The sequence below is a fragment of the Mus caroli genome, unplaced genomic scaffold, assembly GCF_978045245.1.
Source record: "Mus caroli unplaced genomic scaffold, Mus_caroli_1 scaffold_18, whole genome shotgun sequence".
NCBI lineage: Eukaryota > Metazoa > Chordata > Mammalia > Rodentia > Muridae > Mus > Mus caroli.
The window spans coordinates 81818008-81844124 of NW_028227273.1; the positions used below are offsets into that span (position 1 = coordinate 81818008).

Here is a 26117-nt window from a genome sequence, read left to right on the forward strand (position 1 = left end):
AGAGAATCCCATGAGGAGTCTTCCAGGATGTATGTGTGCACACATGCTCATGTGTGTATGCATACTTATCCACCACACTTGCTCACACATCTATACCTCATGAATGCTTGAGCCCATGTATATACACTCCTAAGCCCCTAGGAGGTCACAGCCAGGAAGAGAATCTGGGATGATGTCTAATGAAGGTAGTACAGGCACCAGATTCAGAAGCCACATCTGCAAGACAGAGCTTGAAGATAAGCAAAGACTGTAGGACTCGCTGGGGGAACCGAGGACTGAGTCACAGAGTCCACGAACCACAGCATCTGGGGGATCAACCCCAGATCTCAATACTCTGGACAATACACTTTGCTCCAGGACCAGGTCAGGATGCAGGCAAGGAAGGCAGCCATCCCAATGGCCAGCCAGCCTTAGACCTGTGGCACTCTGAACCTGGTGCCAGCAATCCCCACGCAGGGACCTGTGCTTCTGTTCCCAGTTCCTGTGGCTCCCGAGGAAAGGCTTAACAGGACTGGGCATCCGTCTACTTCTGTGATAATACCACACACTCCTCACTTCATGCCACCGTCTCCTTGTAGCAGCTCAGTCTGTGTGACATGTGTCACACTTGACTTCTGCTTGAGGCCAAGGTCCCCTTTGTAGCAAAAGCATGTCTGTGCCTGTGAGCCATGAGCTGCATCTGGGTCTGAAAGTCACAGCTGCCCAGAGGGGACACGGGGGTCTAGAAGGCTCTTAACCTTGATTTCTTCCAGGTGACCTACATTTCTTGAGAAAGGATGCTGCTGAAGCGCCCTCTTCTGTGCCATGGTCGGGATGCAGAGCTCAGGGAGATTGAATTCCACTGTCTTACAACAGGACTGTAATAGCAGCTAAGGGTTAACCATGGTGACCATGGCAGTGAGCGCCCTCTTGCTTCGAGCATAGCTGACCCACTCCTTAGTACACAAAGACAATGTTCCAAAATCATCTTAGTATCTTCTTCTTCTCCTCCTCCTCCTCCTCTTCTTCTCCTTCTTCTCCTCCTCCTTCTCCTCTTCTTCTCCTTCTTCTCCTCCTCCTTCTCCTCCTCTTCTTCTTCTTCTTCTTCCTCTTCCTCCTCCTCCTCCTCCTCCTCTTCTTCTTCTTCTTCTTCTTCTTCTTCTTCTCCTCCTCCTTCTCTTCTTCTTCTCCTCCTCCTTCTCCTCTTCTTCTACTCCTCCTCCTCTTCTCCTCCTCCTTCTCCTCTTCTTCTCCTTCTCCTTCTTCTTCTCCTCCTCCTCCTCTTCTTCTCCTTCTCCTTCTTCTTCTCCTCCTCCTCTTCCTCCTCCTCCTCTTCTTCTTCTTCTTCTCTTCCTCCTCCTCATCCTTCTTCTTCTCCTTCTCCTCTTCCTCTCTCTCCCTCCCTCCTCTCTCTCCTGCTTCCTTGCACCTCATGTTCCCATGTGAGTTTACACTGTTTCTTTGTCCTGCAGAAACTACCTGTGTCCTTAAAACAGAATCCAATCTAGACTGACATGAAAACCTGGCTAAGCTAGTATAGAGAATGCTCTGCACATCGTGGCCTCCCAGAATGCCCCTGCAGAGTTCTTTGTGGTAGAACCCAGACTGCAGCTGATGTGGAGATGTGTGATTCCCAACCTGGAGGAGTAGAAGGCTAACAGTGCCTGCGCGTGCATGTGGAGAGGCAAAAACACGGCAAGACAAGTGGCGTGGGATCCAAGCAAAGCTGAGGCCAACTTCAAATTCCTAGGAAACCCCTTGAACTCACTTAGATCTAGTCCTGCTGGGCCAATGGGTGGATGGTGTACCTCCAGGGTGGGCACAGGGACTCCACAGAACAGGTACAAAGTACCAGGTGTAACCACCACAGGTCTCTGTAATTGCCTGTCTGTCTCTGTCTGTCTGTCTGTCTGTCTGTCTCCCCCCGCCCCCCCAGTGCAAGCATCCATGTGGTGTCAGAGGTCAACTTCAGCTATCACTTCCCAATTAGGCTAGGCTAGCTGACCAGCAAGCGCAGCGACTCTCCTGTTTCTGCCGCCTCAGCACTTTTCCCAGGTGTGCACCTCGTCTGTCCTTTTTACTCCAACCCTGAAGCTTGCATTCAGGCCTTCCTGCTTCCAGGGCAGGGATAAGCATTTTGCTCACTGAGCAACCCCCACAGACCCTTTTCTATGGCTCTTTACATGAATGCCCCCTGCTGGGAAAGGGTATGGATAGTGCTTCTGTCCAGAGGGAGCAAGGGACCATTCTACAGGACAAAGCTACCTTAGTCTCTTCTGCAGCATGGGCCATCGGAGCAGGTCGGTCAGCACAGAGAGCATGCAGGAATTCCGTCAACCCTCTGTCTGCAACAACCTCATCTTGATACAACTACAACCCAGTGGTGACAGGCAGCTTTACACAGACACACTCGCATACACATGCACACACATGCATGCCCACACACATGCACAAACACACACAATACACTCACATGTACACATACACACACACTCGCACAGAGGGAGGTGGGGGAGAGGCTAGGAAGGCTGGGAGATTTACATAGTTCTGTCTTCTCTGACCACAGGATCAGCTGGTCCAGCCGGGACTTTCTCCCATAAATGAGGCACAGTACATTCCTGGGGCAGATGCCCTGGGGGCAGCTCTTCAGTGAAGCTGCCCACACAGCCCCTTCTTTCATCATCACCTTCTGGGAAACCAAGTGAGTCCCTCAGTTAACCTCCATTTTCTCACTTTATAAACTGTACCCAAACCTTTTATTCGGGAAATCCTGTGCCTTTGCCAAAGCAAGTCCTGGGAGCTGCTGGGTGGCCTCAGTTTTAAATGGCCAAAGGTATTAAAATGAAGCCGTGTGCTTGTGTGAAAAACAGAAGTCTGTTCTCTTCACTGTCCCAGGGATACCTCTGCTAATGGAGACCTCTGCACATGTGTGCTGTCCACAGGTGTGAGGCTGTTTGCCACATGTCTCAGCTGTGAGGTGGTTGTATATGTACATGTTCCTATGTGTGTTTACATCTCTCTGTGCATATGTGTTTCTGTGTATGTGCATCAATGTGTGTGCATGTACATATGTGTGTATGGGGGTATGCCTGTATGCATATATCTGTGTGTATGTATATATCTGTGTGTATTTGTGTGTATGCATGCACATGTGTGTGTGCATGTGTGTCCCTGTGTGTGTATCTGTTTGTTGTGTGTGTGTACATGCATGTGTGTGCATGTGCCTATGTGTGTGGTGTATGTGTCCATGTGTGTGTGTGATTGTGTGTGTGTGTGTGTGTGTGTGTGTGTGTGAGTGTAGAATAGAGGAGATGTCAGGAGTCTTCCTCAATCATCTGTCCCCTTCATTTTTTGAGACAGGGTCCTTCACTTAAGTTTGAGACTGCCAACTCGGCTATATGGGCTAGCTAGCAAACCTGAGGGGTCTTCCTGTCTCCCCTTTCCAGTGATCCAAAATATATCACCATATCCAGCATATAACGACAGCTCATAATGCTTATTTATTTGTGTATTTATGTATTTTGGAGGTATGTGCCTTCAAGTGCATATAGAGGTCACAGGACAATCTTTGGGAGCTGGCCCTCTCCCACCTCTATGTGAGACATAGGGATTGAACTCGGGTCACTAAGCCTGGCAGAAAGCACCCTTACCCATTGAGCCCTCATGCCCAGCTTTTTTATGTGGACTATGGGGGTTCAAATTCAGGACCTTCTGCTTCCTAAGCAAGGACTAAGCAAGACTGGCCAGTCTGTATCCCTAGCCCCTGATCTGCAAAGCTTTCTAAAGACATTAATGAAAAGAAAGCCCGTTACTTTGGCCCTAAGGACTATAGCATCTGTGACAGTCAATAGCATACAGTTCGCATATGTATTATAGATGGGTTTTCTGGCACAATAATGAAAGCAGAAAGTTCTATTTTCAGGAAGAATCAGGTGTTAGGAGGCCTGAAATTCACTCTGCTGCATTTTTCCTGGTATGTGACTCCCACAGCTGTGGAAACAATGCCCTGGTCCCTTAGCCTTCTTGCTTGGGGACTGCCCCCTGTGATTTCATGGGCCTATGCTGTGAGGCCTTCTTCGCCTGCTTCCCCCTTGCTCCAATAACCTCCAGAATGACTCCCCTTTCTCACAAAGCATGGCACCTGCCAGGCTCCCCGCATAAACAGCTCTCTGCTCACACATCACCCCTTGCTCAGCGGCCTCTTCAACATACCTCCCCAGACCAATTTTTCTCTCTTACATACTTTTGTCTCCCTTCCGTGTGTCTGAGACACTGCTTCACTGGGCGTGTTTCCGTGCTGAACGACGAGTCCCTGAGACTCCCACCTGAGGACAACTCCACACTTTTCTCCAAAAGTGTTGGACACTCCTGGGTTTGAGGCAGGGTGAAGGAAGGATATGGGACCACAGAGAATAACATAGGGATGGAAGTGTGCGAGGGAGACAAGGAAGCCAGTGGGCCTCACCATCCTAAGCATTGTCACAAGCCTGGCATAAACTGCCACCCAGTACGTAAAACATGACCAAGAAAGGGATGCGGGAAAGGGAGACCAGAAGCACCAAGGAGCTCAGGACCCTCAGACAGAGACCTGCTGTGCTAACGGAACCTCAGCACAGAGGAAAGAGCTCAGCCTTGATCCTCAGGCAGCTGTGCTGCACAGATCAGGGAACTTTTACACCCCAAATCTCAAAGGGGACCAGGAATAAAGGCAGTAAGAAAGCGGGCAAAGGAAACGTGTCAGACAACATACTTGAAGTTGTGAGGTAACAGTAAGCCGAGAGGGGAGAGACCTCAAATGCCACCTTTGATCTGCAGAGGTAATCACGTGACCGATGGCTTCCCAAGAGGACTGAGAACGAGCAAAAGGCAAAGCCCACACCCTGGCCCTCTCCACGGGTTCCTTCACAGCCCGACAGTGAGTACTTACTAACAGTAGCCCATAGAATTTAGAGGCAACGCGGCGGAGCCGAGAAAGCATGTCGCTTAGGTTAGAAGTGACGATGATTTGGGCCAGGAAGCAACATGGTCTTATTCTTCAAGCACCCTACTCTTCTCCATTGCTGAGCTGGCCTCCAGTAGGGTTTGTAAACACTCGGGCGGTTCGAGATCCTCTGAAAGTCAGTGGAGGGCAGTACGCAGCTGATCACGGCCAGGATACAGCCATTCCACATTTAGTAACTGGCTTAGCCAAACTCTAGGGTCACTTACTTAATATAGTGCTGCTCTTTCTACTGGGCAGCCAGTGCAACATGGTAGGCTGCAAATCTGGCAGTCCGGAGAGAAGCCCAAACCAGAGCGAGCCACTGTAGCAGCTGGCAGGAGACGCAGTAGTGGGCTCTCAGAGTCTCGACGGGGAGTCCATGCTCCCAGGAAGACAGCCAGGTCCCTATGAGTGCTGAGTGGTTCTTCTCAATGTAGTCATAATATTATTTGGTGTTTGTCTTACAGATTCTATTCTTGTGGCATAAACATGCCAATGTCCTTCTGCCACTGGAAGGTCCTTTACTGAGGAAACCTGAACCTTGAAGAATGTAAGCCATACACTCAAGGTGACACAGTTAATGGCAAAGCTGCCCACTCCCATGCAAGACATGCACAGAACCCTTGGATCTATGGCCACAGATACTTCAAGCACTTGAAGACTGATCACAGAACAGCTTTGGCAGCTGGGCAATGATGCAGTGAGAAAAAAGGCTGAACAGTGAGCCATGTACCCAGCTTAAACAAGAACAATTTTCTTATCACCATGAACTGTATTAATACAGCATGTGTGCACGCACACACACACATCAAAGAGTGTGGCTATGTACTAGAGAGAACTAAAAAAGTTCTCACAGGCTCAGAGATGAGGGTGCGCCTGGGCCTTCAATGATGTGGTCTGTTGGGATAATGTTCTCTGCTATTGCCAAGCTCCAGATGTTGTCATGGAGAGAACACTTCTCCCAGATGATGAGAATTAGAAAGCAAGGGTACAGGACAGCCCTGGAGCTCTGCTAGTGAGAAACAGAGCTGAGGACAGAGACCAATGGACAAGATGTGCACTGTCAGTGGATGGAGGCTCCAGTGAGAAGGAGGGCAACTGAGGTGTGGCTGAGTATGCCAGGAGTGAGGGTAGAGGTGGGCTTGGAAGCACCTGCCACTTCACTGGTGAATGGATCCACCAATTTAAAGAGACTGTGTTTCCAGGTGAACATTGTTTGAAGTAGAAGAAGTGCCACTGAAGATGCAGGGAGAAAGGAGCCAAAGAATCATATGGCCATTCATGCGAGTGTGGATGACGTCACAGGCAATGGCGAGTCTGACAGTGGAGAAGAACAATCTGGGTCTGAGATGGCTGCTGCATGCTCAGAGAACACGCAGCCATGCATGCTCAGAGAACACCCAGCCATGCATGCTCAGAGAACACCCAGCCATGTTGGTCCCACGAGGACAAAGAGAAGTTTGGCAGCCAAGTTACGTAAGGTTTACATGAGGTGAGTCTTTGGGGCTGGGGAGGAACTAGACTAGAAACCATAAAGAAGAGAGTGCTGGTGACCTCAGGACCCTCAGGTGGTCTCAGGAGTAGGACCCATGAAAGCGAACTGCTTCACTTAGAGCAGTGGTTCTCAACTTCCTAATGCGGCGACCCTTGAATACAGTTCCTCGGGCCGTGGTGACCCCCAACCATACAATTATTTTCATTGCTACTTTATAACTGTACCTTTGCTGCTGGTATGAACCTTAATGTAAATATCTGAGTTTTCCAATGGTCTTGGGCAACCGCCATGAAAGGTTCATTTGACTGCCAAAGGAGTCAGGGCCCACAGGTTGAGAATCAGTGACTTGAGGATCACAGAGGGATGAGTCCCTAGAGCCACCATGTCGTAGTTACAGAAAGCAGACACCCAATGGAAAGAGCTGGAGGGGGGGGGATAGTGAAGAGGAGGAAGAGGGTACTTATGTGTAATAATAAATAAATCTTTGGACTGGAGCAAGCAGGGCCTGAGCGAGCAGAGGTCCTAAAAATTCAACTCCCAACAACCACATGAAGGCTCACAACCATCTGTACAGTTACAGTGTACTCACAATAAATAAATAAATAAATAAGTTACCTTGGTCATGCTGTCTCTTCACAGCAATAAACCTAAACTAAGACAACCATAAAAACTCATATTGGACTTAAAAGGGACCAAGGTTACATAATTTTTAATTATTATACATAAGTATACTGTAGCTATCTTCAGACACACCAGAAGAGGGCATCAGATCTCATTACAGCTCGTTGTGAGCCACCATGTGGTTGCTGGGATTTGAACTCAGGATCTTCAGAAGAGCAGTCAGTGCTCTTACCCACTGAGCCATCTCACCAGCCCCCAAGACAACTCTTATAAAAGAAAACATGTCATTGGGGCTGGCTTAGAGTTTCAGAGGTTCAGTCCATTATCACCGTGGTGGGAAGTGTGGCAGGGTGCAGGCAGACATGGTGCTGGAAGAGCTGAGAGTTCTACATCTTGATCTGAAGGTAGCCACAGGGAGGCCATCTTTCCTCAGGCAGACAGGAGGAGGGTCTCTTCCATACTGGGTGGAGACATAGGACCTCAAAGCCCACCCCCACAGTGACACACTTCCTCCAACAATGCCAAACCTACTCCAATAAGGCCACACCTCCTAATAGTGCCATTTCCATAGGCCAAGCATATTCAAAGCAGCACAATGATGATTCTCTTTGCACACACCAGGAATACAGATAAGGCCAAGTGTAGTCCTTTGCCATAGTTTTGCATTTCTTCTGTTACTAGCAGAAAGCGTATCCACATAAACTCAACCCTGACTCAACCACCTGCGTTATGCTATGATGGGCTAATCACTCGCCACACGCGTGAGGTGGTTACCTCTTACACTCACAGCTGTGGGTAAGTCTGGCCTTGGGCGGGGTGACATCTCCATTTGTATGAACATTCTGAACCACAGGGCCTGTGCTAGGCAAATGCTGTCCTGCCCAGCTACAATGGCAGCCTTCATCCTTGTTCTTCTCAGGGATGACTGGGATAGCACAGGCTCTTGCGGGAGCGTGCATATTCCTATATAGCTAGAATAACTAAACTACCAGTCCCTTAGCAAAGGCGCGGGTCAAACATCTCACCGACCTTCAGTGACTCCGTGACCTTTGCTCCAGCTCTGAGATTATAGAGAGAATTGAAACTCATACGCTGGGCAAACATTGGTTTCTCAACATAATCATTCATTCCCCTAGACGCCGAAGCCCAATGGCATAAAGCTTCGACTTTATAACAGAAGCTACTTCACACCAGGGCCCTCTTCAGGGTCCCCGCTGCCCTGGACCCCAGCTACCCTGACCTTTTCCCAGATGAGGAAAGTTATTTCCAACATTTCTCTAATCATCGATTCAATTTCTGTTGTTGTATCTGTCCCTAAGGAACCCTCAGGGTCCTTAGGGTCCCTGTGACTTCCTGTCATTCTGTCACTGTCAGCTGTCTGTCACTCAGTCAGCCTGTCTTCATGCAATCTACCTCAAAATCCTGTTTATTTGGGGGAATTCATCTCAAAAACATTTCACTCTCTTTTTTTTAATTTTATTTTATTTTATTTTATTTTTTATTTTATTTTTTTTTTTTTTTGGTTTTTCGAGACAGGGTTTCTCTGTGTAGCCCTGGCTGTCCTGGCACTCACTTTGTAGACCAGGCTGGCCTCGAACTCAGAAATCCGCCTGCCTCTGCCTCCCGAGTGCTGGGATTAAAGGCGTGCGCCACCACGCCCGGCTGTTCTTTTTTTTTTTTAAAGATTTATTTGTTCATTATATATAACCACACTGTAGCTGTCTTCAGACACACCAGAAAAGGGCATCAGATCTCATTACAGATGGATGTGAACCACCACGTGGTTGTTGGGATTTGAACTCAGAACCTCTGGAAGAGCAGTCAGTGCTCTTAACCACTGAGCCATTCTCTCCAGCCCCAATATTTTACTCTTATGTTCAGAGTTGATGCTCTCATAATAGTCCCCAGCTCAAAAAATGGTGCCTGCCCACATATACAAGTTGACTGAGGGGCCAAACATTTCTCTCAACCTCTTTTCCCAAATCCAGTATCTCCATCCCCCATTGATGTGCAAGCATTTCCTTCTTTGTATGGCTGTTTTGTTGGCATTGCCTGTGTTTGTACCTCACGTGTGCCTGGTGCCCTCAGTGGTCAGAAGGGAGTGTCAGATCCCCTGGGACTTGTGAGCTGTCCTGGGGATGCTGAGAACCAAACCTGGATCCTCTGCCAAATGAATAAGCCACCAAGCCACCTCTCCAGACCCTGGAAACATTTCCAGCCTACTTCTATCTTAGCGTAAGTCGCTGCTGTCTCACACGTAGGTAATTTGTGCAACCTTCTTCGTGGCCAAAGAGAGCCTTGTGAGTCATAGGCCTGGGCAGGTCACCACCTTCTTGCATGAGCTCTGCACAAGGAGCAGAAAGATACCTGGTATGCCTGAGAAACATTCAACGAACATCACATTTCACAGAGAAACTTTAAAATCAGAAGCCAAGTTGCCCATTGGCATCATATGTGTGTAAGTCGGGGCCAGAGATGCATTCTGATGTGCTCGGATGAGGAAGAGAAAGGAAATAGACCCTAGTGGCGTGAAGGCAACAAGGGAGAGGAGTGACAGAAGTCATATATACAGTGTGAAAGCTAGATGCTCAACCGGAATACAGTAAACTAAGCTTAATGAGATCTCAAGATTGCCAAGAGGTTTTAAGTCAGCTTAGAAAGTAGGTCCTAGTTCTCGCTCTTTGGGAAGGTGACTGGCTCGTGTGTATAGAATCTACACCCTCCTAAAAGAGAACCCACAGAGCTCCCCTGAGCTACTCACTATGGGAGGATACAGCAACAACACTACTGTGACCCACTACCTACTGTGGGTCAGGGAAGTGGCCTCACCAAACACTTCATGTCTCAGTCACCTTTATCTTGGGCTAACAGCCTCCAGAACAGTGACCAGTTCAGGCACCCAGTCTGTGATGTTTTATTTATAGCCTGAATGGATGATAACACTGATGGTAAGCAATTACATTTTTATTAAATTAGACTGTCTTTTCAATACCCACCAAGAGAACCATCCAGATAACAGGTCAGCCACAAGGAAATCCAGGCAGCTGAGATGGCTGCTTGTGAGGGTCAACCTAATTTGCTTTAGAAATACTTAGGAGGTTGGTAGGGCACAGCTGTGAGTGTGTCTGTGAGGACTAAAGCATTGGGAAGACCTATCTTGAAAGTGATGTCACCAGATGGAACAAAAGTGGATAAAAGAAAAAGCCAACTGTGATGGCCATTCTCGGTTGTCAACTTGACTATATCTGGAACAAACTACAATCCAGAAATGGAGGGCACTCCTGTGACCCAGATCTTGAGGCAGGAAGATAACATGCCTTTGATCTGGATCTTGAGCCTGGAAGACATAAGCTCTTGATCTAGATCTTGAGGTGGGATTACACATACTTTTGATCTGGATTGACACACATCTTTATTCCATATCTTGAGACACACCTTTAATCTGGGCAGATGGTATCTTCTGTTGGAGGCTTATATAAGGACAATGGAAGAAGGAGGGGTTAGTTCTTCTTCACCCACTTGCACTCACTTTGCCAGCACATCCATTGGAGCCTACTTCTTCTGGATTCCAGTTTATACAGAAGACCAGCTGAGACACCCAGCTTCTCGGGACTGACCAACTACTAGATTCTTGGACTTTCCATTGTTGGATTAGTTGAACTACAGCCTGTAAGTCATTCCAATAAATTCCCTTTACATATACAATACACACATACATACATACACACATATACTTCATTATGTATATGTACACTTCATTTGTACATATACACATACATATACTTCATCCCAGAAGTTCTGTGACTCTAGAGAACCCTGACGAATACACCCACCCAGTACTGGCATGTTTCTCCTCTGTCTTTTGTCAGTCAAGAAGAGATGAAACACCATCATTATATGCTCCTACCACAGTGGCTTTTTGCCTAAGCATATAGGCTAAGCAGCCATGGGCTAAATCCTCTGGAACCAGGGACCAAACAAAATAAATGTTTTCTGCTGTAATCATCTGTTAAGCACTTTGTCCCAGCAACAAAGAGGTAATGGGTATAGAAACAGAAAAACAGGCAATATGTGAGAAGCATTCAGAGCAAGAGAATCTAACCGACAAGGAGGGTGTGTGTTGACCATCGTGTTTCTATGGTTTAGAAAGCATAACAGGACCAGAGTGAGTTGTCTGGAAGTGTGAGCTGAGTAGGTGGATGAATAGGTGACTGCCACTTATGGAAAAGTAACTATTCCAGCTGCACTGCCCAGAAATAGTCTGCTCAGCCATGGATCCTGGGCTGAAGGCCACTCACTCACACAGCATTGAGGGACAGAGTTCTATCACAGCTGTTTATGACCACTGTGTCACATCCTTGTCTCATTCCTGAGCTGTTGGAAAGGGCTGGGACCACAAAACAGGCAGAGCAAAGTGCATCCCTGTGGTGATAAGGGCGACCAGGAGAAACTTGAGGTCACCTTAAGCCTGGCAGACCTTACTGTGAACAGTGGATCTTGGATGTAGCAATGAAACTCCATGTGTGAGTTTTCCAAGCAGCTGAAAGATGAAAGGGCAAGATTTAGATGGACTGGGGCGCAGCTTCCTGTTCAGTGGGTTAGCTCTAATTAGCAACTGTGTGTTATCTCTAAGGGAACAAGATTCAAGATATGTGTGGCTACTGTTACTGGAGAAGAAACACCCAGAAAAGTTGCCAACAGAGGATGCTAAGGGAGTTAGCAGAAGGAGAAGGACAGCACCTCACAATGTCCCCTCCATAGTGACACTCTCTGAGGGTCACCTCACATAGACTGTGAGCTCTTCTCACAGATGAGGGGTGACAGCCACACAGCTAGCCAGCACAGTGCCAGGGATGGAGTGTGACTATGTCCCTGATGTGAAGACATTCTTGGGGTGACAGGAGAGTAAGATCAAATTTTTTTATTGGCTATGTTCTTTATTTACATTTCAAATGTTATCCCCTTTCCCAGCCCCCCCCCCCCCAACTTTCCGGAAACCCTTATCCCATCCTCCCTTCCCCTGCTTCTATGAGGGTGTTCCTCCACCCACTCCCACCTCCCCACCTTCGATTCCCCTACACTATCTATCAAGCCTTCATAGGACCAAGGACCTTTCCTCCCATTGATGCCTGACAAGACCATCCTCTGCTACATATGCAGCTGGAGCCATGTATACTCCTTTGTTGATGGCTTAGTCCCTGGAAGCTCTGGGGCGGGGGGGGGGGTGTCTGGCTAATTAATATTGTTGTTCTTCCTATAGGGTTGCAAACCCCTCCAACTCCTTCAGTCCTTTCTCTAACTCCTCTATTGAGGACCCCACACTCTGTCCAATGGTTGGCTTTGAGCATCCATCTCTGTATTTGTAAGGCTCTGGCAGGGCCTCTCAGGAGACAGCTATATCAGGCTGAAGGAATACTTTTTACTGGCTTGTTTCTTATGGCATGCTCAGTTTTCTTCCTTATATGACTCAGGATCACGTGTCCAGGGTGACACTGCCCATAGTGGGCTGGGCCCTCCCATATCAACTGTTGATTAGGAAAATGTCCCACAGGCTTGCCCAAAGGCCAATCTGATGGGATCCTTTTTCTCAGTTGAGGTGACCTCTTTCCAAACGCCTTTAGCTTCTATCAAGTCGATGTGAAACTAACCAGGACAATTTTCAACATGCAGTGTAGTTTCAAATGAGAATACACTGCTGGGTCATGAAGAAGGTAAATAAAGACTCCTAGAAACAATTCCCTGAAGTGGCAAAGGACAAAGCTGGACTATAGGGTGGTGGGAAAATACTGTCACTGAATGGCAGCACATGTGTGGCACATTTAAGATCCCAGCAGAGAATAGAGAAGTCCAAGATGGGGCTAAGGAGCCATTGTAGGAAGCAATTCCAGATGGTGGGAAGGCATCAGAAAGAGAAGCTATCAAAAATCCACACACTCCCTTCATAGTAATCATTATTACCACAAAGCAAAGAAAACTACTTCTTAACTTTAGACAAATGCAAAAAAGAAACATTCTCTATATAATTACATTTATATATCTGTATTTACATGTATAGCCAATCATTATGATGTCTGTGTTCCTCTGGGACCCAGAAATGGCCTAATTTAACTCAGTTTGTTTCTGCCCTTGCATTCTGACTCTGAGGGACGGGACAGGGCTGTGCTTCATGTCTAGTCGCAGAGTAGATCCTCAGTGAGGTCCTCTGGCAGCTCTGTGGGAAACCCTTGATACTCAGAAGCAAAGCTGTACCAAATGAGCTTCTGTACTGGAGTTGGGGCTCACAAGAATTGGGGTTCTTAAAAAATGATCCCAGTGTTCTGGAGATATGGCTCTGTGGTAGAGCACTTCCCTGGCAGCTATAAGGCTGTGTGTGGGTTTAATCTGTAGCACTGCAGAAAGATATTAATAATTTGGGAGCAAAAACCTTTCTTTGTGAAACTTCTGTCCTTCCTACCTTGGGGGCGAGCATAAAATTACCATGGCAGAGAACGGCTGAGGACATCATATATAGATAAAGTGCCATGTCTTCAGGCAGCAAACAGGAAGGGCCTCGCTGTGAGCTAACACTTTTGGCTTACTCCAGGGTGTTCACCCCAGTAACTCACACCCACAAGCCCTGGAGCCTGTCTGCTTTCAGGTGCAATCCTTTTCAGAGGACATGTGACTTCTCCTTTGGTGTCCCCAACACCAGTTTTCTTGAGCCACATGAAGGACAGAAACCTGAAACTGGGTGGACAAAGTGAGAACAGTCCATGAGCTAGAGACATGGGCAGCTGGGAGAAGCCACAGGGGCAATGCCCTGTGGGTCACGCATGTGTCACAACCCATGAGCTGAGGGCGGCTCACATGTCTTTCTGACACCCATCACTGTCAGCCCGTCCCTAAGCATGTTCTCCTCTTCCCACTGTGCATCTCCCAAGCGGCTGTAAGGTAGCAAGGTAGTAAGAGGCACCGGTCTCTAAGCCACATTAATATGAGCAGGTTGCCAGTGTCCTTCATGAGGAACTGGAGCCTCGGAAGTCAAGGGAGAGACAGGACGCGCACTTACAGGAAAGCACAGTTAGGAGAGAGGACAGTGTGCACCATGCTTTCCAAATCTCAGCTCCCACCTGCCTGCAGGTGACATTCCCCCATGCCATCTCTCTGCTCACAGAAGTCAGACTAGCAAATGGAATCAACAAGAGTCTCATGTGAAGGCTCATTAAGAGGATTAGTAAGCGTCAAACATTGGAGAAGGATGGAAGGAGATCTGGTGTGCTCTTCAGTCAGCCAAGCCCCTGGGTTACAGGCTCGTGAGTGTGCTCCATTCCAGATCACACCAACAGTCATCAGGAAGTCCTTCTCAGAGTCTGCCTGTCTTCTGACTCATCACAGGTAAGTGTAAATGGGTGTTGAGAAGGTCCACATATATACAGAATAACTATGATTTTCTAAAAAGAAGGGCACCTTTAAGAATTTCAGATGATGCCACATTCTCCTATTGAGCCATAAGATAGATACATCACACATATATGATATATATGTATACGTGCCTCACTATAAAGTAAGTAGCATTCAAAACCCTAACGGGATAGTAGTTGAACAAGATGACCTAAGTTTGATTGCACGCACTCCTTAAGCCATCACATAATCCTCTCTCCCCCACATGTCTGCTGGCTTTCACTGCTGTGAAAATACATATGTGACACTTAATGCACAAGTGGGTATCCTAATTTCTGATTCATCTGTCCTTTTATATCAAACCGTGTCTCAGATCTGAACTTCGCAGCTGTGGCCATAGAGACTACATTCTGGCAACACGTGTGCGTGGGCAGACACCTGTGTGCATCTGGGCCCATGGCCAAACGTTTTCTCTCTTCATTTCACCCTGAAAGGGACGTGTATAATGTATTGAAGTGTTTTTTTTTTATGTGGCTGTGACAACCAGAAGCTGAAAAGATGCGTTTTGGCTCATGGTTCAATGGCTTGGCTCCATGAGCTTACTCAGAATACCATGGTGGCAGGAGAGTGTGGAGGAAGAGGCTGCCCACTTCATGCCAAACAGGAAGCAGAGAGGAGGCTCACATCATGGAGAACAGGGAGCAAATAGTGAAGATCAAACTGGGGACCAGTTACAGTTAAAGGCATGTGTGCAGTGACTTCATTCCTTTAGCTAAAGCTATCTACCCACACCCCCAAACAGTGCCACCAGCTGGGCACCAGTGTTTTAGCACATTCAACAGGGGACATTTAGTATTCAAACCATACTATGTAACCGTCTTCTACTGTCAAAACTGGGACACTAAGGATAGCTAACATCCTTCATAAAAGAGGACTCTGACAGCAGAGAAGAAAGTGGGTCGAAGACCTTGGAACCTAAGAAAGAAGACAGTAGTGAGTTCTAGGTTGTATTCATATCTCATGCTAGACTGGAGCTCCAGCCACCCATCACAGAGAAGACTGTCCCCACATGTCTGCTGTGGCAGCCAGAGGCTGGAGTAAGCACAGAATTCTTTGTAAGCATTCAGGAGACTGCAGTGGGATACCCCTGTGGTGGTATCCATTGCCCAATGGACAGAAAGGACTTCAGCCATCATACAGTGGCCATGAGGACAGTCTACTCACCTTGGGATCAATGAACCCTTGCTTGGGGCTTTTACTATCAACCAGTAACAAGCCTTAATTAAATTCCTGCTTTGCAGCATGGAGGTGGTACCCTCCATCCCTCTGGTGGGGTGTTGGATCCGGCCTCTTAAAATAGATGTCGATTGAGGATTCAGTCTCAACACAATACCCCAAACCCACAGGTTACAAGGAAAGTTGGTCATCTCATCAAGAAGCAGGCAGACCTCAGAATGAAAACTGGAAGAGCCCACTGTTACAAATCAAGATGGCAAAGAAGCTGAGATCACCCATCCGTGATCACAAAGCATCAGGGATGGGAATACCCCAGCCAGGCTTGCAAACAAGTACAGAGTGGGGCTTCATCAAAGAAACAGACAGTTCCAGATAAGAGTCAAGAGAGAGAGGGGAGAACTGGACAGAAAACAGTGAGATGGCAGGCTCGACAACGGAATGCTGTCAGTTCAGAAATGAAAGAAAGAGGGCAGCATAAGCCAAATGCAGCTGCAGGAAAGACACACAAACGTAGGTTGCAGTACAGACAGACAACTGCAAGCTGCAGTAAAGACATAGACAAGTGCAGGCTGCAGGAAAGACAGGCAGACACACATGCAAGCTGCAGGAAAGACAGACAGACAAGTGCAGGCTGCAGGAAAGACAGACAACTGCAAGCTGCAGTAAAAACAGACAAATGCAAGCTGCAGGAAAGACAGACAGACAAGTGCAGGCTGCAGGAAAGACAGACAACTGCAAGCTGCAGTAAAAACAGACAAATGCAAGCTGCAGGAAAGACAGACAGACAAATGCAGGCTGTAGGAAAGACAGACAAGTGCAAAAGTAAACAAAGCAGGAGAGATGAATAACATCAAAAGCTTAAATGGGTGAAGAAAATTGGTGAAACAAAAAGCTAGGACTTTCTTACTGAGTATGGTGGTGCATGCCTATGCTACCATCAGTCAGGAGGCTACGAGGATTGAGAGTTTAAGGCCACCCAGGCTACAGGCTTATGGGCTACGGGCTAGTTTGAAGTGTGCAACAAGAAGCCCCCCTGCCCATTTAAATCTTACCATTTTCAAGGATCAATAATATTAACCTCTAACCAAACTGACAGGAGAGAAAAGGAGAGAGGAACGTGAGGAGAGACATCAGCACAGTGATCTGAGGAATGACTAGAACATTCCACACCCTGAAGACATCAACACTATGGTTAGGATGACCCCCAAAGGCCTTGCAGTGAAAGCTTGCTCCTCAGACAACAGCGCTTTGGGGAGGTAACAGAGTTTTGGAGAAGTGTGATCTGGTGGGAGGATGTCAGTTCAATGGGAACGTGTCCTGGAAGGGGATAACATGGTTCTAAGCCTCCACCTCTCTTCCTTCCTCCACCTTCCCCCTGTGTGACTTGCTCAGTTCCCCTCTACAGTGTGCCCCTGCTCCATTGCTGTCCCATCACAAGCCTGAGGCAATGGAGGCGTGCGACCAAGGGCTGTGAGCCAAAGGGAGCCTTCCAAGCTCTTGCCTTTCTCAGGTGTGTTTCATCAGTGACAGAAAGTGGACTCACATTTTTATTTTTACGTTGTAATTGCCAATGAGATGACACTTGTAGATAAGACTTAGGCTGGGGTCAGAATTCATGCTAATCACATAGCCCTCGCCCCCCTTCCATACCCAACACTCAGCTCTCTGATGCATAGCACGTAGCATATACTCAACTTATCTGAGTGTGTCTCACTGCCCTTGAGACCCAAAAGACACTCACTACTTTCCTCTTTAAAGCGTTAGGAGACTCAGATCCACAGACTGCCTTGGCAGCCAAGTGGCTGCCTATAAACCCGAAAAGCAACCAGATCCATTTCTGGCATTCATACCTGTGAAGATATTAGGTCCTTCATGTGTTTACTTAATAAAATCGGTTTTCATTGAATACAATCAATTGGAAATGTATCCATGGGAGGGGAGACCTCTACAAGAGTTGTAGAGATGGAAGTGCTGTCAGACTGTGTGGGAAAGACAGAAAGCAGCTGCTGGATATGTCTGTTCTTTCAAAGGACTAGAAAGTAGATATCTAGGTCAGAGCCCTGGGCAGAAACATAAAAACCCTCATGTGTGATAAAAAGGGAGCTAAAGGACACAGACATCTCAGAGAGGCCAAACACACAAAGAGAACAGACAGCGATTTATGAGTCCTGAAAGCAGGACTTGCTCAGTGCATCATTAATTCACATTTGTTTTCTTTAGAAAACAAAGAACAGGAGCCTGGACTTTTTTGAAATACTCAGAATGACGCCAAAGGCAAAGACTAAATGACTCCTGGATGTCATGTCCGGGTCCCTTTGACAGTGCTGTTTCAGAGGTGATCGATGTTGTAGGTGATGTCCAGAAATAGAGGACGTGGGCCAGCTTGTTACTGCCTGAGCCCCCATCAGCCATTCACTGGACCCACCACCCATGGGTCTCACCTTGTCACTGTCAGCATTAACCAGCCAGTTTCAGACCTTCTTGCCTGGGCTCAGCAGTAGCCTGCCTGTCCTGGCCTCCCTTCCATTTGACATGAGAACAGCTGCTATATCACCTTCTTAACATGCCTTCTTATTTCAGTCCCCAGAGGGCATTGTGCATGTCATACTATGGGATTCCTGCCTGACCCCATGATGAGTTACCCAGAGCCCACTGCAAGGTGAAGGTGGTATGTCCTAGGTTGTTGGTCTGTGGGATGTTGGTTTGAACCATGGTTTGCATTTCTACCAGAAGAAGCACTTCAAATCATGACAAATCATAATCAATTGACCCATAGCTGAGCCCTAGCCCTGAGCTAGTGGGACGACCATCAGACAGAGGCAGGAGGAGGGAGGAGACTGGTCTATTAACGTCTACATTATGCCCCTCTAAAAAGACATGCTGTTATAGCTTTTGGCGCTTATAGATATGACCGTATTTGAGGGAATTGTGCAGATGTCCTCTGCTTAGCACGAAGCCATCCAGGTGGCCAATCCAGCATGGCTGATGTCCTGCTGTGAAAAGACCCTGGAGAAGCTTCCCAGTGGGACAGGCAGGGATTGGGAACGCCAAGATAACCAGTGGCAGAAAGGTCACTGAAAAGCGTAAAGCAGTCCCTCTTCCTGGCCTGAGAAGCAGCCACACACAGGGCTCAAGCTCTGGCTGCAGCCCTGTACTAACGCTCTGCTCCGGGTCTGAGCTGCCTGGCACACACCACACTGCTGCAGTGGCTTAGGAGGTAGAAACACATCTTTCAAGAAAAGGCCAAACTCGGCTCCTGCATCTCCGCTGAGCACTGTACTCCAGATGACTGAGGTGGGGAATAGGCCTTACACTGCTTTCTCTCCCTCTGCACGGGCTGCATCGGTGGTCGCTCCTGCCTGAAGCTCCCTGCCTGGCCTGTGCTCTGCCCTCCACAGATCCAAACCTCAGCCACCCAACACACAGAGGTGGGCACAGCCTTTGCAAAGCTCTCCCTCTGAGGTAAAATGAGGGAAGACCACGGAGACCCAGGAGCTACAGGGGAGGCTGTGTGAGCCTCAGGGGTGCCTGACAGGGACAGGAAAGAGTCACCACAGCCCTTCTCTGCCCCACCTCACCAGATCAAATGGGTGACACCCGGGAACCCTACATCTAGACACATAGCAGCTGGGTACCCCTTCCATGGAGACCTCTTTATGACAACTGGGTGGGGGGGCCCAGCATCCTCTCCCGCACCCCAGGAGATGTGGATAAAGGTGATTACTTGGGGACCCAACAGAAAATGCTGAACAAGAGGGAGAGGAGGGGGCATCTTGGCCCAAAAAAAAAATCTTTTTTTCTTTACATAATCTATCTTGAGGTAATATATCATTTCTCCTTTCCTCCCTCCAAGCCCTCCTGTATACTCCCCTTGCTTTCTTGCAAATTCATGGCCTCCTTTTCTTCAGTTGTTGTTGTTGATGATGATGATGATGGTGATGATGACGATGGTGGTGGTGGTGGTGGTGATGATGTGTTTCTAAGTATGCAAACACAACCTGCTCAGCCTGTAAGTATAATTTCACTTACATATCTATTTTTTAGGGCTGACCATTTGGTACCGGATAACCAGTTGGCGTGCTCCTCCCTGGAGAAGGCTATTTCTCCCACTCTCAGCCTTCCTCCGTTGCCTGTGGTTCTGTCTAGGCTTGAGCCACCATGAGCTCCCTCCCCCTTTCACATTGCCGTGTCTATCTGTGCCGTCTTGGTTCAGAGCATGTTTACTCAGCCACATTAGAGTCCGTCCGTCCGTGGGCAGAGCTTCTGACGGCTCTTAGGTGGCACACGCTGCTCACAGTGAGCTCCCGGCTCTGGCTCTATCAATCCTCCTGACCCTTCTTCTGCAGTGACCCCTGAGGCTCCCGTGCGTGAGAGTGTTATAGATGTGCCCATTAGGACTGGGCTCCAAAACTCTGCATTTTTAATCAGTTGTGGTTTTCTATAATGGTCTTTATCTGTTGCAGAGAGGAGTTTCCTCGGTGATGGGAGAGAGGAGTATTTATCCCAGAGTACAAGGACAAATATTTAGGATGTAGTTAAGAGCTATTATGGTGAGTGGTTATGGTAGGTTGTCTTCCACATCCATGACTTTACTCTGTGGTTGCCTAGGTTCCTAGAATCCGCCATGAATTCCTGCTGGTGGAGCAGGGCCATAAGTCCAGTTAGAGAACTGTTAGTTACCGCCAAGGTATGCATGCGGCTACTGCACCTTGGGGTTATTGTGTTACAGTGGTTGTAGGTTGCTTCTCTCCTTTGGAAGCTTACATGACACCGTCTGAAAGCTAGTCCTCGGAGAAGCCTGGCGCATCTTAAATGCAGTGTTGAAGATCATGTGAAATACAGGTCAGCGGAACAGAGAAGCCTAACTCTGGATCCATCTGCACCTAGGTAGGTAGGACGTAACATACTTGAAATCAGGAACAGCTTGGAACAAAACCAGTAAAAGTCCTTTCCACACAGTACAGGACTTGAAGTGTCAAAAAGGTGAGCGTGCCAGGGAGGAGCCAGATGCCCGGATTAGCTTCCAGGAATGTGTTTGATAGGCGCTGCCTCGCTAAGCGAAAACATGACAAACTTACAATTTCCAGGTGTCTAAACACTGCAGTCAGAACGTAACCAATCTAGGGGAAAAACCAGTTCTATGAGATGAAATGTGTCAGTGTTCCCAGAAAGAGAACAGCCTGCACACAAGTAGGAGGGCCTGTGGGGGAGGAGGCGGAATCAGTGGGGAGAGACGGAAGCTGTGGGGCACGGTCGGTCGGTCTCCTCCCCATAGAGCGGAGGGGGTCTGGTCAGTGAGACAGGTGTGTCTGGTTGTCTGTACTCTGGGGTTTTCAAAGATGGCAGGCAGGGCATCATCTAGGACCCAGCAGTCGCTGCAGAAAGAAGTTGGCCTAGGACAGTAAACATCTGGGGTCAGTGGCGTATGTCTCCTTTCCCAGACTCCAGGACTCAGAGCCATGGGAATCGGAAAGGACCAGGACTAAGTGAAGACGTCAGGAGTGGACATATGAGCAGATCTGGTGCTGAGCAGCTCTGTGGGGTCCTGAGAAGGCTCTCCTGATCTCTGTACACTGCTCCGAAACAGTGCAGGAAGCAGACTGGAGGTGGGAGCCATGGGTGAAACGGAGTGCAAAGGAGGTGAGGCATAGCAGACAAATCCTGAAACTCACTGCTAAAGAAAGACAGGCTCTCGTGGGGCTGAAGACCACGTGAGGGTACAGATTTCAGATGTTTAGGTTCCAGAAGGTTCCAAGAGAACAAGACAGTATGTTGGAATGTTCCAGAGCTGGCCCTAGCAATGCTTTCCATAATTAGATTGCCACTGGCAAACTTCCTTTGTTAGTGATAGCTGTACTGGTTTTTTCATTTTTCTACAAAACATTGCACCTTTACTTCCCTTGCCAAACATCCTGAGTCATGGGCACAGGGATCGTCACATCTGTCCCAGCCCACTACTCTGAGCACACAACAGTTAGGGTGGCCCTGGGCAGAACCGCACAGTAGCCCAGCCTTTGATCCTCCAACTGGTTTTAATTTCTAAGAGGACTCTAAACTGATTCATCAAGGAAAACAAAAGCACCCAGAAATAGTTTCCCTCTTAAGAAGGCAGAGTCTTCCAACTTGTGAGTACGCTTCAGGCTTTTAAAGCTATACAAAAATCCAAAGGATCACATACGGACTCCTTACCAAGATAGATCTGAGCACACAAACGAGTATTTGTCCACACGGTCCTTTCCAAATGATCCAAAGAACATGACGTCAAAGCATGATGATAAAGATGTGTTTCCAATAATGTGGCAAAACACCTAACACAAAGAATCTGAAGATCCCACGTGCTCCTGCTAGTCCTCCTCACGCTCATCCTTGTGGTAGGCACTGGAGCTAAGCAACCACTGGACGACCACAGCAGCCCGAAGCTCATGAAATATGAGATCACCAGGTTCAAACCTATCCATCAGGCTCCTCCTCCTCTTCCTCCTCCTCTTTCTTCCTCTTCCTTCTCCCCTTTCCTTCTCTCTCCTCCTTCTCTCTCTCCTCCTCCCCTTCTCCTCCCCTTTTCCTCCTCCCCTCTCCTCCTTCCTCCTCCACTTCCTTCTCCTCCTTCTCTTCCTCCTACCCTTTTCCCCCTTTTCCCTCTCCTCCCTTTTTTCCTCCTTCTCTTTCCTTCTCTCTCCTTCTCCCTCTCCTCCTCCCCTTTTCCTCCTCCCCCTCCCTCCTCCTCCTCCTCTCCTCTTCCCTCCTCCTCTTTCCTTCTCCCTCTCCTCCTACATGTAGTTGGAAAAATACTAACATTTGAAAGTTAAAAGAATTTCACAAGTCCAAAGATATTGTGGGTGTCTGTCTGATCATACAGGTTAAAAATTGTCAAAGGTTTGCCTAGAATTGACCTCAGACAATAAAGTCAACCAATTCAGCTTCATCTGGCAAACCTTCCAACAGCGGGCCAGATGGTAGATTGTACTAGAAAACGCCACAGACACCGCAGAAATGAGTGAGTGTAGTGTTTTCTAATTATACTTTCTTTTTTTAGCTTCTTGCAGTTTTTATATGTCATGAGAAATTCTTCAGATTTTTTTTTCCAATCACTTAAGAAATATGCAACTCATTCTTGGCTCAGAGACCATTCAAACAAAGGAGGTGGCAGTGTGACAAGCCACAGCATCTCTGTCTCATCGTCAAACAACAAGAGGTAGTCATCTTAACGAGGACACAGAGACCAAGGTGGGAGCACCTGCTGACAAAACCACTCTCCTCACACAGCGTGTGCCAGAGAAGAGGCCCTTGGGTCACCCTGCCCAGCTCTAAGGGGACAGGCTTGTCTGTTGGTTCCTGATTTTGCTTTCTTTCCAATCCATAGATAATCCTTCCTCACATGACCGTCTCCAGATCTCACACAACCAGAATGCTTGTAAGCTCCGGTACCCGCAGACAAGCTTGTCCTGCTGTAGAGGACAAGGACTGGCTCTCAGATTGCCCCCTGTCCTGTGAACAATGGGGCTCACAAAGAGGCAGGTTTGGGCAAGCTGGGCTGACTCTGGCCGGCAGCCAGCCCGACCCACAGAGGTCCTGGGCTGGTTACTTTGTTGCTGTTTGTAGCAGAGAAAAGACAAAGGCCAAACAGACAGTGGTACCCTGGGAGGGATGTGCTACACCAATGCTGTTTCCTAGAGCTGGGAGGATAATGGACAGAACTGTCCGCTCATTAGGTCACTCAGAGGACAGGCCTCTGAGCAGGGAAGAGACAAGCACAGGTGCTCACTCTGCCTCATCTGTCCGCTTAGATTTTTTTATTAGGACAGTATACTCAAGTGACAAATAGCACCGGGGAGTTGTCCTGTGGTCACAAACACTGATCCGGCAGCTACCAAACAGGCACTCAGAGAGAAGGTAAAATGATCTGAAAAGGAAGAGCAGAGCAATTCAGTTGGGGAAAGTGATCAGGCGGGAGACTGGTTCAAACTGGTTCAAAGGATCCTGCGGACACTCGGGATGCCAGCTCTGCCTAGGGCCTGGCGCCATACTGACTTCTCACAGCAGGTGATGTGTCTGAAGACCATGGTCCCCAAAGGCTAGGAACAGGGGAAGGGAAAACAAAACTAAAGCAAAAACAGTGTTCTGCAAGTCCAGGCCCCCAACAGGGCTGTGACGCTCTTTAGATTGGGCCACATGAACTGTGGTAGAAAGACTTTTGATTCCAATTTCAAACCATGCCCTGCTTTGTCCCTCCCTGTACAGTCTTCCCCCCCCCCATCCCACTTTTAGGACTCCACCAGCGATTCTTCAGGTTCTTTCATGCAAACCACTTTAATTTCTGCTATCAAGGCGGTGTCTCTGCATTTCTGGAGGCATCTCAATTATCTACTCCCTTTCCATCCAACTGAGCCTGTAGGTCCTAGGACTACCACTCCCTCCATGGCACCACCCACACCCATGCTTAGCTTGGATGACTGGAAGATGGCTACAGTACCCAGGTCTTGTTACCAGTAAGAGCGCAGAGAAACTGTCTTCAGAGGCTGGATATCAACTCCTAGAGTCCTGTCCAGGCAGCAACTGAGGCTGATGCAGAGCCTCAGATTCTCTCACAAGAGTCTGAAGGAAGCTGGAGGAAGGCCCAGCCCAAGGCCAAAGCCCCCGGATTGATCCTGCTTCCAAACTTACTGGTGCCAAGATCCAGGCTGCTTATTGGTTCAGGTTCTCCCCCTGAGAAGAAGGTGACTTCCAACAGCCAAGTGAGATGTCATGTTGGAGCACCTGGCCCTGCCAGTCAGACTGTCAGAAAGGACAGACGTACACTAGCATATGTGTGAGCTCCCCACCCCACCCCAGACATGTCCAACAGATACACAGACATTTCCTTCACTGGCATGTAGGAACCGCAGCAGCAGCTGGAGGTGGTGTGGGTACTCTAAGGGTACTCTCAAGTATCAATAGGAGAGTAAAGTTAGAACCAAGAGACATATCTTGATTATCTGCGCTACGAATGAAAGGAAAACCAAGTGTGACTCACTTCATCATACAAGAAAACAACAATCTGCCTTGAGATGTAAGTTAAACCACAGATTCGTGGTGTTTTACAGATATTTGAGAGGTGGAGAGAGCTTCCTTTCAGAGACAAGTTTATCTCTGTCCACAAACATCTCCCCCGACCCCCCACATACCTATGGATGTGTGCACAAATCAAATATACCATATTGACTCTATTTGCCTGTGAGTGTAAATAAATGGTGGGCATGGTTGCTGTGGTCTGTCGGATTTTCGGTGGGGAGTCAAGGTCTCCTAACTCGGTTACTCCTTTTTCTCTCTGGATTGTCTGCTGCTCTGGCAACGTGAACTTTGCTGCTGTGTTGATGGCGGTGTGGCTGTGGTGTCTCATGGTGGGCCATACCTGTGTCCATCGTCTGCGTGCTTTAATACTTCTTTCTCCCTTGAAGTCAAGGTTGCTTATTGTCCTTATCAGTTGATCTTTGCTATTTGAAACTTTTAGTCTAGGCTTCTCTGTTTTCACAAACACATACAGATGCATTCTTTCATACAACCAGTGAGTTTTCTGTTTCGTTTTCACTTTCTTTTCTTTTTTTTTTTTATTTATTATTATACCTAAGTACACTGTAGCTATCTTCAGACACACCAGAAGAGGGCTTCAGATCCCATTGTGAGCCACCATGTGGTGGCTGGGATTTGAACTCAGAACCTTCCAAAGAGCAGTCAATGCTCTTAACCGCTGAGCCATGTCTCTGCCTCTGTTTTGTTTTCTTATGTTAAATGCAATCTGAGAATTTTTAGGCTTGATATACTTAGTACTGTCTATTCTTCCAGTACTAGCAGGGGCTAGCCATGTTGCCTGGCTCACTGTGTCCTGACTCTCATGCTCACTCGCATTTCCCAGTGATTGGCAGGTGGCCCATGTCTTTCTTGCTGCCTGTGTGTTCCTGTTCTGCTAGTTTGAGCTGTTGCTCATCTCAGTGAAAAAAAAAAAAAAAAAAACCACAAAAAACAAAAACTCCATAAGGAATGTAAACATCTGTCTCTTGGATTATCACCTTTACCTTGCCTCCTGGAAGGACCTTGCATGAAACAAAACTGCTGTAACCCACTCTGTTGCTTGGCACCTTTGGTTTTCAGTTTATTAAACTGTGACCTTGGTTTTTCTGCCACCTCAGGGCCTCTCTGCTCCGGTTACTGACTGAAACCTTCAGCTGCCTCTGCTCCAAGAGTCCATGGAGACGAGCACCTGGCACCTCCTTCTCATGCCGCTTGTTTGATGTCATTTAGACTCAGCTGCAGACATCGCACTCCATCTGTGACAATGAGCAGGCAGCTCTTTGGCTTTGGCTCCATATTTTAAAGGGCTCTAGTTCTTCTCTTTTTTTGTAAAGACTTTTCCATTTATTTGATTGTGTTAAAAAATGTTTTAGAGAAAGG

General features: G+C 47.8%; 1 protein-coding gene across 3 annotated transcripts in view; it reads right to left on the reverse strand.

The window, feature by feature from the left end:
• Rps6ka2 (ribosomal protein S6 kinase A2) overlaps positions 1 to 26117 on the reverse strand; it is a 284351-nt gene that overhangs the window by 162598 nt on the left and 95636 nt on the right. The window contains exon 1 of one of the 3 annotated variants that reach the window (XM_029471104.2): positions 4907 to 5010. The exons of the other annotated variants lie outside the window; for them this stretch is intronic. Within the exon in view, the coding sequence (XP_029326964.1) occupies positions 4907 to 4957 (51 nt within the window). The 5' untranslated portion in view covers positions 4958 to 5010. Of the gene's footprint in view, positions 1 to 4906; positions 5011 to 26117 lie in introns of those variants that run through there. 3 annotated transcript variants of the gene reach the window in all.